The 16,642-nt window shown below is 40.4% G+C and overlaps 1 protein-coding gene across 3 annotated transcripts in view; it reads right to left on the minus strand.

Annotated features, from left to right (window-relative positions):
• PDE5A (phosphodiesterase 5A) overlaps window positions 1-16,642 on the minus strand; it is a 132,276-nt gene that overhangs the window by 70,157 nt on the left and 45,477 nt on the right. For all 3 annotated transcript variants that reach the window (XM_006153103.3, XM_027773672.1, XM_027773671.1), the window contains exons 4-6: window positions 6,601-6,672; window positions 4,305-4,394; window positions 2,764-2,901 (exon numbers count right to left, since the gene is read on the minus strand). In XM_006153103.3, the coding sequence (XP_006153165.1) occupies window positions 2,764-2,901; window positions 4,305-4,394; window positions 6,601-6,672 (300 nt within the window). The remainder of the gene's footprint in view (window positions 1-2,763; window positions 2,902-4,304; window positions 4,395-6,600; window positions 6,673-16,642) is intronic.

The raw sequence follows: 16,642 nt of genomic DNA on the forward strand, positions 1-16,642 counted from the left end.
CTTTTCCCCTATTTATGACCCTCTGCCACTTCCCGCCCTCCTACCACACTATCTCTGGTGTCTACGGTTATCTTCCATTCCTTTTCCTCCACATTTTATTGATCATAAAGTTTCTTAAATAATCTAACTACTTTCAACAGCAAGTTCAGCTTATAATTTCAAGAAAAGCAGTTTTAACTTTAATAAATCAAAGAAATGCTAAGGAACTTTGCTTAAAATTTAAAGCCAGGAAACAGGTTAGGATTCTGTTCAAATAGTAGGTACATGAACCTATTGACAGCTCAAGACAGGACAAAAATAAAAAATCTCACTATGCTTATTTAAAATCCTTAAGTTCTGGCTGTTAAGTGTACACTGCTGTACATCCCAGGTAAAGAAATTTCATTCAGGAATATTTTATGAAATCATTACAATAACTGTGAAGACTTTTAGCAACACTGAGAAATACTTTTCAAATTATGTTAAAAAGCAGAGTATGTATCTGCATATGAACTATATTTACAACTAAACAGAAGAACTGGAAGGGAACACAGAAATGAATCAATGATAGTTTAATTTCAGAATAGAACTGAGTACAGGGGCCAGCAGTTAGCGTAATGGCTATGTCGCTGGACTCCCATGTAGTTGACCACGGTTCGAGTCCCAGACCCGGTGGCTTAAATTCACAACGGGCACGTGTGTGTGCATGCCCATGATGCAGAGAGGAGAAAGGAGGAGAAAGGATTGTGGCATGGCCATTCCCCCTTGGGGGAGACTTCTCAGTTTCTGTCTCTCTGTCTCTCTCTGTCTTTCTGGGGAACGCATGCACCCTATAGCAAAAACCTCTCCAAAAAAAGGAAAAAAAAAAGAATAGAACTGAGTACATTTTTTTTATTACATTTTGATTTTTGTTCATGTTGAAATATTATTAGCTGATAAATAATTGTAATATAAATAAACTTCAAGTCACCTGATTTCTTCTCTAAACATGACAACTGAACTTATCAAAAAAGTGAGCAAAATATATTAATGGAAATACTGAGCTATGGTTCAAAGTGCCATCGACCCAAATCTTTTTGCTACCATAATAGATGTTAACTGGCAAAGTATGCACTGAATGTTAATTAAAGTGATATTTAAGTTGTCCAAAAAAAGGACTACCTCATCTGTAACTTTCAGAAATTACGTACTAAAGAGCAGGTCACAGAGCAAAAATGAAAGACGGACATATCACATTAACTAATTCTGACCTGAACTTTAAAAGGATAGTCGCTATCTTGTAATCATCTCTGTAAACTGAATTTTATAACAGAGGAAAATAACAAAATTAGATTCATGGAAATACTATCTTGTTATCATCACAAATTCTCACTTGCTATCCTACTAAGGAGAATCTGTATTAATCAACACATTATTCTGACATACTCACAAAATAATTCAGATGACATGGGGTCAAATAGTAATCTTAACATCTAAACCAATGAAAACATTTTAAATATAAATTAAGAATTGAATATCTTCTATTATTCTATTTCTCTCCCCCCAAACTATCAAATCAGATATCATATGTGAATTACAACTGGACCATACAAGTGGTAATATTCGGACTCTTTCCTATTAAACCTGCCTATTATTATGGAAGAACTAAAGAAAAGAGAAAAACAAATAATTATATTAAAAAGAAATATTCCAGAAGCAATGATTCCTGGATTAAAGTAAAGAAACTGCATTAAAAAAAATGCCTTAGGCTGGGGCCCTGATTATTTTATTTGTTTGTTTTTTGCTTTTGAATGCTTTATTTTTTATTTTTTTATTTTTTTGAGAGATTTTCACTGTAGGGCGCGTGCGCTCACCAGACAGACAGAGAGAGACATAGAGACAGAAAGCGAGAAATCACCCCCCAGGGGGGATGGTCACGCCGCAATCCCTTCTCCTCCATTCTCCTCTCGGGATCTTGGGCACGCACGCACACGCGCCCGGCGTGAGTTTTAAGCCACCGGGTCCGGGACACGAACTGCGGTCGACTACGTGGGAGTCCAGCGACATAGCCATTACGCTAACTGCTGGTTCCCTTGAATGCTTTATTTTTATTACTAGGAATATTTGTGGTATAATTTAACACTTGTTTCCTTTTTGTTGGAAAACCATACATTAATGTTTTGAATAGATCAGAAGGATATTTTAAATGGACATAAGCATAGATTTTGAAATTTTCAACATGTTTGAAATATATTTTTAGTCTAAAGGGCAATTTGTGATCTTACTAGGAGTCAAAGATATGTGTGGATGCTAACAGAAAACTCATGGCAGCTGACCTGTCTTAAGTAACCGGTACTGTCTAAGAACATCCACCTTTCCTCACACAACTAAAAATGTTTCTTCATCTTGCAAATCAATAGACTGGAATCTACCAATTAGAGCAGTTAGGTGGTTTTCCACTGTTGGTAAAGGATATGAGACTTACAGGTCTCCCTCCAATTTTTCTAATTTTTTTTTATTTTTATAAAGCAGAAATTATTGAATTTTTTTTAACAGAGGACTTAATAGTCTTTTATCTGTTAAATATTCCGTCTCTGTGCCCACTCCCACCTTCTCCTCCATTCTCCTCTCAGGATTTTGGGCACACATGCACATGTGCCTGGCATGATTTTCAAGCTGCCAATAGGGGACTGAACTGTTCAGTTGGCCTCATGGAACCCAGAGCCTTAACCTCCACTCCACCTGCTAGCCCAAGGAATATGTTTCTGTCTTTCTAAAAATAAAAAAGTCATACTCTGTACTCACGGAGCAATCTTCATCCACTATGAAAATGGTGCATTTCTGCACCTGCATGAAGGAGATAATAGTGGCAGCTATTTTCTTCAGAATTACTTCTAATGACTGTTGTTCTTCAAAGATTAAACTAGCAAGGTCAAGCAGCACCTAGACCAAAAAAGAAAAAGAAAAGAAAATGAATGTTTATTATTTAATAATTGCTTATAACAATATGATTTATATGAGTTGTAAGTTGTTTACATAAGCCAGCAAGTTATGAACAAATTTGAATTCAATTTGTTTCTGCTCACTAACAAAATTCCCTATCGACTGCTAATATATTTAATAGAATGGTTAAGATCACAGATTCTGAAGTCAGAATGTTCAGCCTTCGTTTTTTGTTTTTGTTTTATTTTCATTATTTTTTCTTTTTAAATAATTATTTTATTTAACCTTACTTATTAACTTTTAATTTGACCAGAGAGAGACAGAGAGAGGGGGAAAGTGAAAGCAAGCTGCCAGGTCCAGGACTTGAACCATGGTCGGTCATATGGGAGTCCACGCCACTTGCCAGATCTTGTTTTTGTTTTTTGTTTGTTTGTTTGTTTGTTTTGAGAGAGAGATTTTTGCTATAGTGTGCAGGCATTCACTGGAGAGACAGAGCAAGACAGAAATTAAGAAATCACCCTTCAGTGGGAAGTCCACAGTGCAATCCCTTCTCTTCCATTCTCCTCTTGGGATTTTGTGCACAAATGTACCTATGTACCTGGCATGAGTTTTAAGCCACCAGGTCCAAGACTCAAACCACAGAGGACTATGTGGGAATCCAGTGACATAAATAACCATTATGCTATCTTTTGGTCCCGAGAGTGTTCAGTTTTAATCCTGACTTTATTTCTTATTAACTTTGTGACCTACAGTAAGTTTCTTAAAAACAGAGGTAATAATAGCACGCAAATCAAAGGGTGTTATGAGGATTAACTAATGTAATATTTATAAAGCACTCTGAACAGTCTCAGGTTCATAATACACATTGTTACTATTGCTATTCAAACTTCTGAAATCGATATTACTCAACACGATCCATATTTTCAGAGTTTAGTAAATATTGTTGAACGTCACCAGAGTGTTAAGAGTTTTCTCTGTGTTTTCATAGTTTAATTTCTCTTTCCTCTGAACATGACAGAATTTCTTCTAATTTCATAAAACATTTATGTGCTGAATGAAAGAGAAAGAGTTATCACAGAAAATCGACTGTAGGCAATACCATCTTAGCTGAGGTCTGGAAGATGAGTAGAAATTGTTCAGATGAAGTGGGAAAGAAAAAATTTCCAGGCAAAACAAATGGAACTGACAGAAAGTAGCACAGTAAAACTTTTGCTCAAACTTACGGAAGCTTAGACGAGAAAAAGAACTGATGATAAGGTTGAACAGTTAAGCAGAGAAATAACCCATATAGCCTGCATGTCATGAATTTTTAGCCACATACATTCAAAATATGATTTAAAAAATAGTTAACCTTTTTTTTTCTTCTTCAATTGTTATATTCTCCCTTTAGTAACCAGACATACCTGATTTCTCCTGTTCTCCAGTAGAGAAGTCTCATAGAGTTGAGCATTATGAAGAACAATACCACAGAATGCCAGGTAAGCAGCAAAGTCCTAGAGAACAGATAAGACAGAGTCTTAGAGAACACATAAGAACCACTTCTGAGGCCCAGGCTCTGTGGCACAGTCAGAGCATACCGGACTGTGGAGCTGGAAGCCACAGACCAGCTGCAGTGGGAGTCCCTGGTATGCTCAGCCTGGAAACACCAGGCACATGTGCTCAGGCTGGAAGACTGGGGGAGGAGGATCACGGCATGACTGAGCTCTTTCTCATGGGCACACATGCTCTTTTATGAATTTACAAAAAGAAAAAATAAAAAGGTCTATAAAGCTATCTATTAGGTTGTCAAGAATGTCTTGATGCATTTTTGCATAGGAAAAAAAGACATCATGGCTTCTCTGACAATCCAATAGTTCTGTTACCTGAAACAGGAAAGGCATAAAAAATCCTGACAATTAAAATATTAAAAAGGCATATTAAAGTATATTATATAAATACATATAAAAGTATAAATATAAAGCATATTAAGGTATGTTAAAAAGGCAAAAAGGGTGATGCTTGTTTATATAAAGTTAGGATCTGATGCAAACCAAGTGGTAGCTAAGAGACATGATTAGTAGTTATCAGTCTCCTAAGGTCAAATATTCGGTATAAATTAGTAGAAGAAAGAGAAGAGGACCAAGATAAAGACTTCTTTATGGCATTTGAAATTGCAATGGAAAATTTGGTGTTGTCTGTGCATGACATTAAGAGTTGGATGTAGGTTTGGAGTAGGTAGCAGCAACGAAGGTAATAGGGAGGCTGCTGCCCATGCTGGAGTCACATAGCAGGGACCGGGGTTCAGGCCCTGAGGTCTGCCTGACCATCCCCATATGTGTGAGACCTTGGCTGGCTCCAGGGCCATCGGGAGGAGCATGGTGTGAGACTCTGATGGGGGTGTCTGTCTTCCTTTCACACGTGGTGGAAAAATAAATAAACTTTAATAATAAAAAAAGACTTGACTCTATCCTGAGGCTACATAAATACCTTGTAACTTATTACCGCAACTAATGAAAGTTCACACACATACTTGTTAAGAGAAGACTGGCAATAACATTATAAAGTTAAAGATGATTTAAAGTTGCAAATACTAGTTTTTATATGTTCTTTTTAACATGGATCTATCAACCTCATTGCAGTACACGAGGGTGATGTGCTTACAACTATATTAATTATTGATCGAAATAAATATTTAAATGGCATGTTCTTTTCAGAATTATGGATATGTTTTCTCAAGATGGGAGAGAGTCTAAAAATTGCAAATCAACTCTAGAGGGCTTTGCATTAATGGATTATAAACACGATGGAATAAAGGCAGTTTGAAGACCATGTTTTCCCACTAACTATTCTCCCGTAGCAGAACAGGAGGCTAGATGTCTGTTCCTCTCATTTAAAAAAGTCCTCGTTTGCATTCAAGCAATTAAAACATGGGAACCAACACAGGTACTAATCCAGACTCCAGCACTCAGACAAAAATAACTCTGTCCTGCTTGCACGTCTTCCAAATTCAAAAGTGACTACTGATTTGCAGAAGAGCAACATAAATAACAAGGAGTTTGGAATAGCAGCCATTCAGCAGACTATAAGACATACTGAGTACCTGAAATAATAAAACCTACTGAGACAATGAAGCTACAAACAGGTTTAAGGGCTCATTTTAACAGAAAGCTTGTCAGTGGGGTGTGCGGAATGTATTCCCTCCAGAGTTGGATGCGAAGAGCAATAAAATAATGCTGACTGCCGCTCTTTCTGAAGCTAAATTCACACCATCCAGCCTGAATTCACACCTCGGCGCCCCACCGTCTGTGTGCAAAACTTATAAAACATGGGGAAATTTGCTTCACTACGAGGTAATTCCAATTTTGAGCCAGCCTGGAGTGCTGAACTTGCAGCAGCGCTTTCAAGCGTTTTTACTCAAGGTCCAATCTCTTTAAAACAGTGATGAAAGGTAAATGAGATAGTTAAAATACCGTAAGTCACCCTCTGGGACCCCAACACGCACAAATCCCTAGGGGAGGTTTGGTAGACAGTGACAACAGAATCTGATGACATCACATCGAAATCGTAGCGAGTCAAAGATACACTTTTCAACATTTCAGAATCTTTTGAACTGTAATGTTTCCTGTGATCGACAACTTCAGCAACAGCTACTCCTAAACGTTGGTACACTACGAACAGCAACTTCTAAAGTTAGCATCATGCTGGCCACAGTTTCTGTACCTTTTCGTCCTTTTCTGTGAATGTCCCACCATTGCCCGATTTCTTGTTGATGGCCTGGGCTACCCCGACAACCTGGTAAGTGGAGAGAAAGTGACACATTTTTCATTGATTGAAATGATTAGTGTATATTCTCCAAAGTGTGTGTACAGCTTTCCACGTGCTTGAAATGAACACTCACCTGCAAAACAAAAACAAAACCTTAGAGCATTTGAGCAGTTGTGTGCTATTTACTCCATTGTTTTTTGCTATTATGAGTTCAGATGTTGGGATCAGCAGATGGCATAATGGTTACATTGCTGGACTCCCATATACTTGACCACGGTTAGAATCCCAGATCTGGGGGCTTAAAATTCATGCCGGGCGCGTGTGCGTGCATGCCCAAGATCCTGAGAGGAGAATGGAGGAGAAGGGATTGCAGTGTGGCCATCCCCTCGGGGGGTGATTTCCTGCTTTTTGTCTCTCTCTGTCTCTTTCTATCTCTCCGGTGATTGCATGCACCCTATAGCAAAATCTCTCTCTCTCTTAAAAAAAAAAAAAAAAAAGTTTAAATGTTATTAGCATTTGGGATCCAAACTGTATTTGATTCTGTGGTTTAACTTTTTTTTTTAATAATGTATTGGTAATTACATTTTAAATGAATACTTACCACAGTTTAGGAATATTAATAAACACATTTTTGTTAGTTTTCAAATAAAATATATAATAACATCAGTCTCTTAAATTGGTCTTAAACATAATATTTCTTTCTTTTTTAGTTTTTATATTTTTGAAGTTTTTGCCTGCAGGAGAGAGACAGACAAGGCGTGGGAGGATGGGCAGGCTGCAGTCCCTTTTCCTCCATTCTCCTCTCAGAATTCTGGTGCACACACACACATGTGGCCGGCGTGTTTTTCAAGCCATTGGGGTCCAGCCGCCCTAACGACCATGCCACCAGCTGAGCTTTAAATGTAATACCTCAAGAGGGCTAAATGCTCTTTTACTAAATGAAGCAGGATTCATTGGTCAATCACAGAAGGAACTCAGGAGTGATGTAGTCCAACCTCTTTGGAAACATCTGCCCTTGAAAAGCATTTTATTTTCAATAGACTTATTCTGGAGGAAAGAGGTTATTGCAAAATCCAAACAAGAATGAACAGGCTGGGCCTCATTTCAAATGATCAGAAGACATCCTAAAAATAAACTGTACCTTAAGACAACTGAGCCAAACTCTCTGCAGACATGTCTTAAGTCTCCCCCAAAGATTTAACCAGGCTTTAAGAGCTCTCTCATCTTTCTGCCTGAGATTGTATTTTACTTACCTGTTGAGTTCCAACTTCAGTTTGAGTCATTACTTTAGTTTAAAAAAATACTTTCAATTTATTTTTGTCTCCTCTTTATTACTGATAAATTCTACTCCTTCCTTCTGCAACTTAGTATCAGTGGAATAAGTTGTTACCCTTAAGTGGTTACACTGAGGAGAATGCAGTCCTTGGTTGTGTGTGGATGCCTCATCCTTTTTCTCAGCTCACTCTAATCCCTTAGCTTTAATAAAAGGGTATGAAATTTCATGGTAGGGCTGCAGAACAAGGAAGGGAAGATATGTTCTTGTCTGATGTAGTTTCTCATCTTCTCAACACCCTCCCCCCCTTTTTCATCTTCAGATAAAGGGATGTTTAAAACAAACATACCAAAAAAAAATCCTATTATTCTATTCATTTTCATTGCCCTGCTCACTCAAAAATATTAAAGGGCATCAGGCCCACTGCTTATTACATGATCAATAATCACACTACATTAACATTGTAGTCCATCATTATATTACCATAAATTGACAATGAAATGATGGCTTCTTTCAAAATCTTGAAAGAAAAGAAAATTAGCTACACGATGTATTATCTGAAATCAAGACAAGCAGACACGATAATGCTGGTCAGGGTAGGTCACTAGAGTCCCTTGGAAATGAGGTCAAAGCCAGCATGGGTCAGTTACCTATGGCACTCCCAGGCTGCTGGCTACTAACACCCTTACCCCCGTTGCTGACCTGTAGACCAGGGGACAGAATGATGACTTGGGATTGTAGGGAACAGTTGAGGAGAGAAGAGGATGCATGGCGTAAGAAAATATGTCATAACTTTCCCAACGACCTAATAAAATGTTTTGTGGGTGGGTCAGCAAGCATCAATCTCTACTAAAAACCCTTCCACATGACCAACTGCAGTTCAAGCCCTGCACCAGGTGGCTTGAAAATCACACTGGGCACATGTGCATGTGTGCCCCAAATCCAGAGAGGAGATGGAGGAGAAGGAATTGCAGCATGGCCATCCCCTTGGCAGGTGACTTCTCACTTTCCCTCTCATTGGGTCTGTCTGTCTTTGTCTCTCTCTCTCTCTCTCTCTCTCTCTGGGGAGCGCAAGTGCCCTATGCCAAAATCCTCTTTAAATTTTTTTTTTTTTTTAAAGGCAGAACCAAACTACAACATTTCACCAGCAGGTCTGTAGAATCTTCTGGCTCTGTGTTAGCATTTATGTCAGCTCCCCCAACCCCCGCCTCCAACATGCATTGTGGACCCACCCCATGGCTACGTATGTTACCCTCAGACACGGATCTCCCTACACTGGGTCTTAGAGCTCTGGGAGTTCAGCTAGCTTTTGGTCACTAACTGTTCTTATCTAAGTTTCCTTAATTTGTTTCTGGAGCCTAATTATTTCCCTTTATTGAGCTCATTTTATATTTAAAATTTTGTTTTTGGTGGGGACCATCAGTTGATGTAATGGTTATAACGTTGGACTCAACGTAGTCGACCGCAATTTGAGTCCCAGACCCAGCGTGTTAAAACTCACACCACGCTCATGTGTGTGTGTGCCCAAAATCTCAAGAGGAGAATGAAGAAGAAGGGATCGTGGTGTGGCCATCCCGCCAAGGGGATGACTTATTTTTTTCTGTCTCTGTCTCTCTCTGTGTCTCCAGCAAGTGTACGCACCCTACAGCAAAAATATCTCTCTCAAAAGATAATTTTTGGTGAATTTCGTATTTTTCTCATTGGCAGATTAGGGAGCATTCCTCTGCATCTATTCAGTTTGCCCAAGTCTAGCTCAGGGCTTTAAAATGTACGTTGTACCCTCTGAACACCAGGTATTTACTATATTTAATGTGTTTCCTGTAACATTGAAGAATGACATATGCCACTAGGCAATTCCATTGAATGCAGACTTTCTTTTTTTTTTTTTTTTTTTTTGAGTTTTTCGCTATAGGGCGTGTGTGCTCACCAGACAGAGAGAGACAGAGAGATAGAAAGCGAGAAATCACCCTCCAGGGGGATGGTCACGCCGCAATCCCTTCTCCTCCATTCTCCTCTCGCGATCTTGGCACGCACGCACATGCGCCTGGCGTGAGTTTTAAGCCACCGGGTCCGGGACGTGAACCATGGTCAACTACGTGGGAATCCAGTGACATAGCCATTACGCTAACTGCTGGTCCCAAATGCAGACTTTCAACAATGAAGTTTTCACCCTTTCTAGTTACCACTTAGTTCTCTACCTATTAATTATATAGATTTAGATGTTAAAGATTAATTTGTTTATGACATTTTAAAAACACCGATAAAAACAGCAGATGAGAGGCCAGGAGGCAACACGGTGGTTAAGGCACTGGACTCCCTCATGGCTGACTACGGTTCAAGTCCCAGGCCCAGTGGCTTGCTTTCTCAATATCATTCTCTCTCTCTCTCTCTCTCTCTCTGTTGCTTTCTGGTCAAATTGAAAAATAATAATAAATTAAATAAATAAAAGAGTAGATGAAAACAGAAGAAAAGATAATAATGTTTTTCCAAGGACAGACAGACAGTAAAATTCAAAGAATGGCTTAATTCTCTGAAATTCAAGGATCCTGAGTAAAACTACCACCCTCTGCCCTCCTTGTGCTGAGATAAGCCCTTCCTCCTCTGTCATCATCGCTTCTTTAAACAGATTAGTTCCTTTTCTGTAAGTCAAGTAACTGCGAAATGTCAGTTTTCAAATACCGCTTTCACCGCAAGCCTATGTCAGGCTTTCTGCGTGAGAGGCAAAGCCCCCAAACACGTCAGCTTCCACATCAGAAAATATCTTCCCTGCTGACTACCTGGAGCTCAGACACAGCTACTCCAAGCTATTTTTTCTTTTTTAAGCAGAAAGAGGCCTTTCTGGTTTCTATTGTACTGTTTCTGTCTATTTTATTTAGTAAAAGTGGGTATTATGTCCTCACAGGGTTGAGTGTTCTTTGAGGAATGCAAAGGCCAGACTCCACTCTCGCTGGGGGAGCGGTGTGGAATGTGACAGCTGGCTGTCTCAGGGTAACTGATCATTGCCTGGCGAGGAGCTTCTTCAATAAGCCGCGGGCCCAGGCCTTGACCAAGGCCATACACCAATCCCAGCACATTTCCCTGAGCCCAGTTCCGAGGGATGCTCACCCCTCAGTGAAAACCAGGGAGAAAAGGAACAGACTCTACAAATCTTAGCTCTCCCTCTCGCCTGGCTTCAGGGTGGCAGGTTTCTAGACAGTCTAGCCTGAGCCCCAAACCATACCACACCAAGAAGACCAGAACTTGGTATAGAGGAGCTAGTGGAGAGTTCTCTCAGAGCTCTTTTCAGATGTTTCCTTGACTCACTCACTCATTGCTCTATTCAATGGATAATCACTGAGTACCTAGTATGTACCAGTCACCGTTCTCTGCAATGAAGACACAGTGGTGAGGCAGAAAACTCCTGTCCCTGTGGCACTGACAGTCCAGTCTGGGCATTAGGCTTCCAAGGAGAAGAACACATTAAAAGTAAAAGGGTTGGCACAAAACAAAAACAAAAACAAAAGCAAGCAAAAAAAAAAAAAAAAAAAAAAAAAAAAAAAAAAAAACAACCCATTTTCTCAACCACCAAGAAGACCAGACCTTGAAATAGAGGAGCTAGTGGAGCGGTCTCTCAGAGCTCTTTTCAGATGTTTCCTTGACTCACTCACTCATTGCTCTATTCAATGGATAATCACTGAGTACCTAGTATGTACCAGTCACCGTTCTCTGCAATGAAGACACAGTGGTGAGGCAGAAAACTCCTGTCCCTGTGGCACTGACAGTCCAGTCTGGGCATTAGGCTTCCAAGGAGAAGAACACATTAAAAGTAAAAGGGTTGGCACAAAACAAAAACAAAAACAAAAGCAAGCAAAAAAAAAAAAAAAAAAAAAAAAAAACAAACAAAAAAAACACCTATTTTCTAAATCCCAGGCAATCATTAAAGTATGGTATCATTCCATGTAGGTGTAAAAATAATGGCCCCCAGTGATGTCCTCACACTAATCCCTAGAACCTCTGCGGCTTCAGCTATGGTACCATGAGGGATCTGGCCTCTCTTGATCATCGTGTGACTACCTCACCCCTGAGTCAGCCCCTATGCTGCAGATTTGGAAGACCTGGGATGGTGGGCCAGGCAGTGCAGGCAGCCTGCAGAAACTGAAAAGGGCAAGAGAACAGATTCTTCCCAGAGACTCCCCACAGGAACACAGCCTGCCGACACCTTGAATAGAGCCCGGTGAGGACTAATTTGGGCTCTGACTTTCAAAGCTGTAAGAACAAGGGAGAGGGATCTTCATGGAAAGTATGTATTATGAGAAAACTATACATAGGTTTCTAATTTTTTGTACCAGCCTAATGGAACTTTGGGGTAGAGGGAGAAAAATGTAAAATTATTAAATGTTTAATTTTGAAAATGTATAAAATCACAGAGAATAAGATAGGAAACATGCAATATACATGTTTATATATATACAGATATGTGTGTGTGTGTGTGTGTGTATGTATGTGTGTTATTTTTTGAGAGAGAGATTTTTGCTATAGATCACATGTGCTTGCCAGAGAGATAGAAAACAAGAAATTACCACCACCCTCCCCCACAGTGGGGGTGGCCATACTGCAATTCCTTCTCCTCCATACTCCTCTTGGGATTTTGGGTATGTACATACATGTGTCCAGCATGAGTTTCAAGCTGCTGGGTCTGGGATTTGAACCACAGTTGACCATGTGGGTGCCAGTGCCTTAACCACTATGCCACCTACTGGCCACTTAGAAATGTGCACTTCTTTGTCCTCCAGAACACTGGGAATGTGGAGATAGATGGTAAAACAGTTCCCTAGACCCACTCCCAGAGTTACAGATTCAAAAGATTCGGTCGGGACCTAAGAATGAATATTTCCATTATTACTAAATGCTGTTGGTCTAGGGATGAAAGACACTTTGAAAATCACTGATAAAGAACTGCTACATGTTATTATTTGGTGATGTTTCCTTGTTTTTTCATTATTAAATTAAGATAAAATTAAGTTGAATTTCCTGGCCTTTCTCTTGCCAATCCCATTGTTCTCCCCTGTCCCTGCTCCCCACTATCAAGTTTGTGCATTATACTCTCAACAAATATATAAATCCATGGGACCAGCAGATGGTGTAATGGTTACATCGCTGGACTCCCATGTAGTCGACCGTGGTTCGAGTCCCAGACCTGGCAGCTTGAAACTCATGCTGGGCGTGTGTGTGTGTGTGCCCAAGATCCTAAGAGAAGAATGGAGAAGGGATTGCAGCATGGCCATCCCCACTCAGTCGTCGATTTTCCACTTTCTGTCTCTCTGGCAAGCATGCATGCCCTATAGCAAAAAAAAAAAAAAAAAAAAAAAATCTCTCTTAAAAACAAAAAAAGCCAAATGTATAAATCCATAAACAAGATTCACGGTACTTTCATCTTTCAAAAAGATTACTTAAATAAAATCACATAATAGGCACCATTTTGCAACTTGCGACTATATTCAATGTTTTAGATCCACTCCTATAGATCCAATTCATTCCGCTTATAAACAATACTGCATTCCATACCAAATTTTACTCACTCGATCTTCAAAAGACGGATGCCTGGAGCGTTTACAGGTTTTTGCTATTATGAACCACCCACATCCAGACGTCTCTGGACAATGTCCTTGTACAAGTGTACGAGAGCATCTCTGGTTAAAGCTGCAAAGGCCTTATAGAAATGTAGGCATCTCCTAGTGATGCTACGAGTTTCTGGCCCAGTTGTGTGGTGCAGGCAGTGGGATGCTACTGTGCGAGACTGGGACAAGAAGGGAGACCTGGGTTCATATCCCAGGTCAATCTAGCACACCCGAGAGTCCGGCTGGCTCAGAGGCTGGGGGAGGATTTCAGTGTAATGGTGCCCTGACAGGTGCCCCTGTCTCTCTGTCTCTCTCTCTTTCTCCTTGAAAGTAAAATAAAGTTAAAAGTTTCTCTTAACCTCACATACTCACCAGCACCTAGTATTACCAGGCTTTTTAAATGTTTGCTAATCTGACAAGTATAAAACTGTGTCTAATCTTTGCCTTAATTTGTATTTTCCTGATTACTAGAGAGAATGAACCCATTTTTCATTTTGATCTGTTATACTGGTTTCCTCTTCTGTGTTACATGTGTATACTTTTGCCAAGTTTGACCATTTTGGTGCTGTTATGGTTTGCTGGCCTTTACTAAAGACTTCTGGATTATCATCGCCCCATTGGGAAGTGCTTTCTCCTTCTCTCTTTCTCTTTCTCTGTCCCTTTGGGGGTGCATGTGCCCTCGGGCAATTTAAAAGAACTAGATGATTCATGCCTGTGTTTCTAATATAGTCAACGCATCTCTTCCCAGCCAAAGACAGAAAAGTTCACCACGCTACAAAGTCTGCCATTACACAAGGAAGGGTTCGCCTGTACATCTGTTAAATTTAATCTTTGTCAAGACCCTTTAGGTAAATCTTATCATTCTCATTTTATCACAGAGCAAGATGATGTTCAGAAAAGTTACTTAACAAGGAACTTTTAGAACAGTTACTAACAAGTCCAAGAATGTGTGGACCCAGATGCCGCCCACGGCTGATCCCAAAGCTCGGATCCATTCTCCTGTTCCCCCCACAGAAAAGGAAGAACATCACAGGCATACAGTACAGATTCTTAAGTACTATTCTTTTACATGAAAGGAATCACGAGGCCCCAAGGTGTTCCAGTGCTACCAGGGCGTCGTCTTCATATCCCACACGTGATCTTACTAAAGCATATTTTCACCAAAGGGAATGGAATGATTTGAACATTACAGCTTGAAGAAACAAAGATCGAAAGTGGCTGCTGCACATTCTGTTTCCTTTTACGTGACTGTAAACCTTACGAGTTTTTATAGCCAAGAACCACTTGTGCAATAATAAAGAAAGAAAGAAAACTTACGTGTCAGGGAAAAGTAGGTAATAATACAGTCTCAAAAATAAGTAGATTCTTTAGGAAAAAATAAAAAAAAGCCCAAGTAATTTATGGTGACAGATAGCAGAACCCTGGTAGCCATGGGTGGTAGGGATTGACCGGCGTGTTAAGTTACAAGACACACTTACATCTGTCAAAATCCATCAAATTGCTCTCCAGGATCTGCACGTTTCCCTATAGGTAAATGTTAACAATTTTTTTAAGAATGCATTTAAAAAAAAAAAAAGTGAAATAGTACTGGCAGAAGGCACGTGAGTGTGGAGGCCCACAGTCTGAGGTCCCCACTGTGTGGGTGACAGCAGAGTGGGCAGAGGCCATGGCTCAGTGCAATTAGGCAGGATGGCTGCTCCAGAGAGGGCCCAAGGCACAGCCAGCCTCTGAGGTCCTAGCTATCCTGCCCAGGGACAACCATGGGGTAGAATCAAGCTGACTACATTCCTTCCACACGGGGTGTTGGGCATTAATTCTTGGTCCCGGTGCTTATTCACACCCTTTTGCACATCCCCTAAGGCTCCTCCCCACCACCTAATCCTACACTCTGCCACACTAGCTTTTAAATACCGAGGTACAGATCTTAAACCTAGCACCCTAGGGACTTCGGCCTTCTCAGGAGATCTTTCTGGCCCTTCAGATACAGAGATCCAGTCCTGAGGCAAAACAGTACATAGCCACTGTGAGCAAAGTCTCCTTATATGCCCTTAAAATCTGCCAGAGACACAACGGTTACATAGCAGAAAAGAGGCTGCTGCCTTTCCCATGGCAGGGAGCGTTCGCTGTTTACTGTTGTTGTTTAACTTTCTATTCCTTCGTTTGTCTGACCCTGCCAGGTCCTCAAAACGAGGACACTTTCTAAAGGTCCTCCTTTCCCCATTAGGTGATGAGTTCTGTGGGGGAGGGAGTCCCATCACATTCCTCATCTCCCTAGGACTTTCAAAACTACCCTGCATTGTCTGTATTTCAGGTAAGACACTTTCTAGCCAGCCACCTACAGCACACCAAGGTGAAGGGATTGGTTCAAGGAATCACTGTTCTCAAGTCAGCACTCAAGACTAAAGTCGTTATTTTGCTACAAAGATAGAACTCTCTTTTTTCACACTTTGCCTTTCTGCTTATTTGGGAGTAAATCCAAAATCACAATCCAAATTGTGCATAACAACAGATACTGTACAAACGACTCGTATCTGAATAATTCCATCACTTTTTTGTACCCACCTTTAGATATAACATTGCCCAGATGACTTCAGAGCCTTGGGTCTGTTTAATAACGATGACTTACTCTAAGGGGGGTGTGCTGTATGCTGCCAGGCACTGGCTTGTAAAGCGCAGGCCTACCCTGGACAGCGTTGCTGCATCTGGACTCTGTGAAAGCAGGACTGAAACTGTCCCAGCACTGCCTGCACTTGCAATAGGTCTGTACCTCTCCAGCCTGGTAAAAGCTGACTACGAAAGCTTCTGACAGTTACAGGGATGAGAGATATTCCCACAATGTGCACTGAAGGCAAACAGAGAAGAAAGAGAACAGCAAAAGTGGCAAAAAAAAAGAGATGAGTCTCACGCATCAAAACACTGAAGAGGCTAAATCTCATTTAAAAATTAAAGTTAGTATCAAAGGGGTTGAGAGAAGACCTTCTTTATTAAGCTTACACTGAGCAATGCTATAGCCTCTGCTGACCCCACTAACTGCACTTATAGGCAAGGGAGGCTAGTTACCCACATCTTTTAACCAAAGAGATCCATGGAGGAAAAAATGTGTATGTGTGTACACATAAAATTTCCC

The sequence above is a fragment of the Tupaia chinensis genome, unplaced genomic scaffold (assembly GCF_000334495.1).
Source record: "Tupaia chinensis unplaced genomic scaffold, TupChi_1.0 Scaffold000362_1, whole genome shotgun sequence".
In the NCBI taxonomy this organism is placed as follows: Eukaryota; Metazoa; Chordata; class Mammalia; order Scandentia; family Tupaiidae; genus Tupaia; species Tupaia belangeri.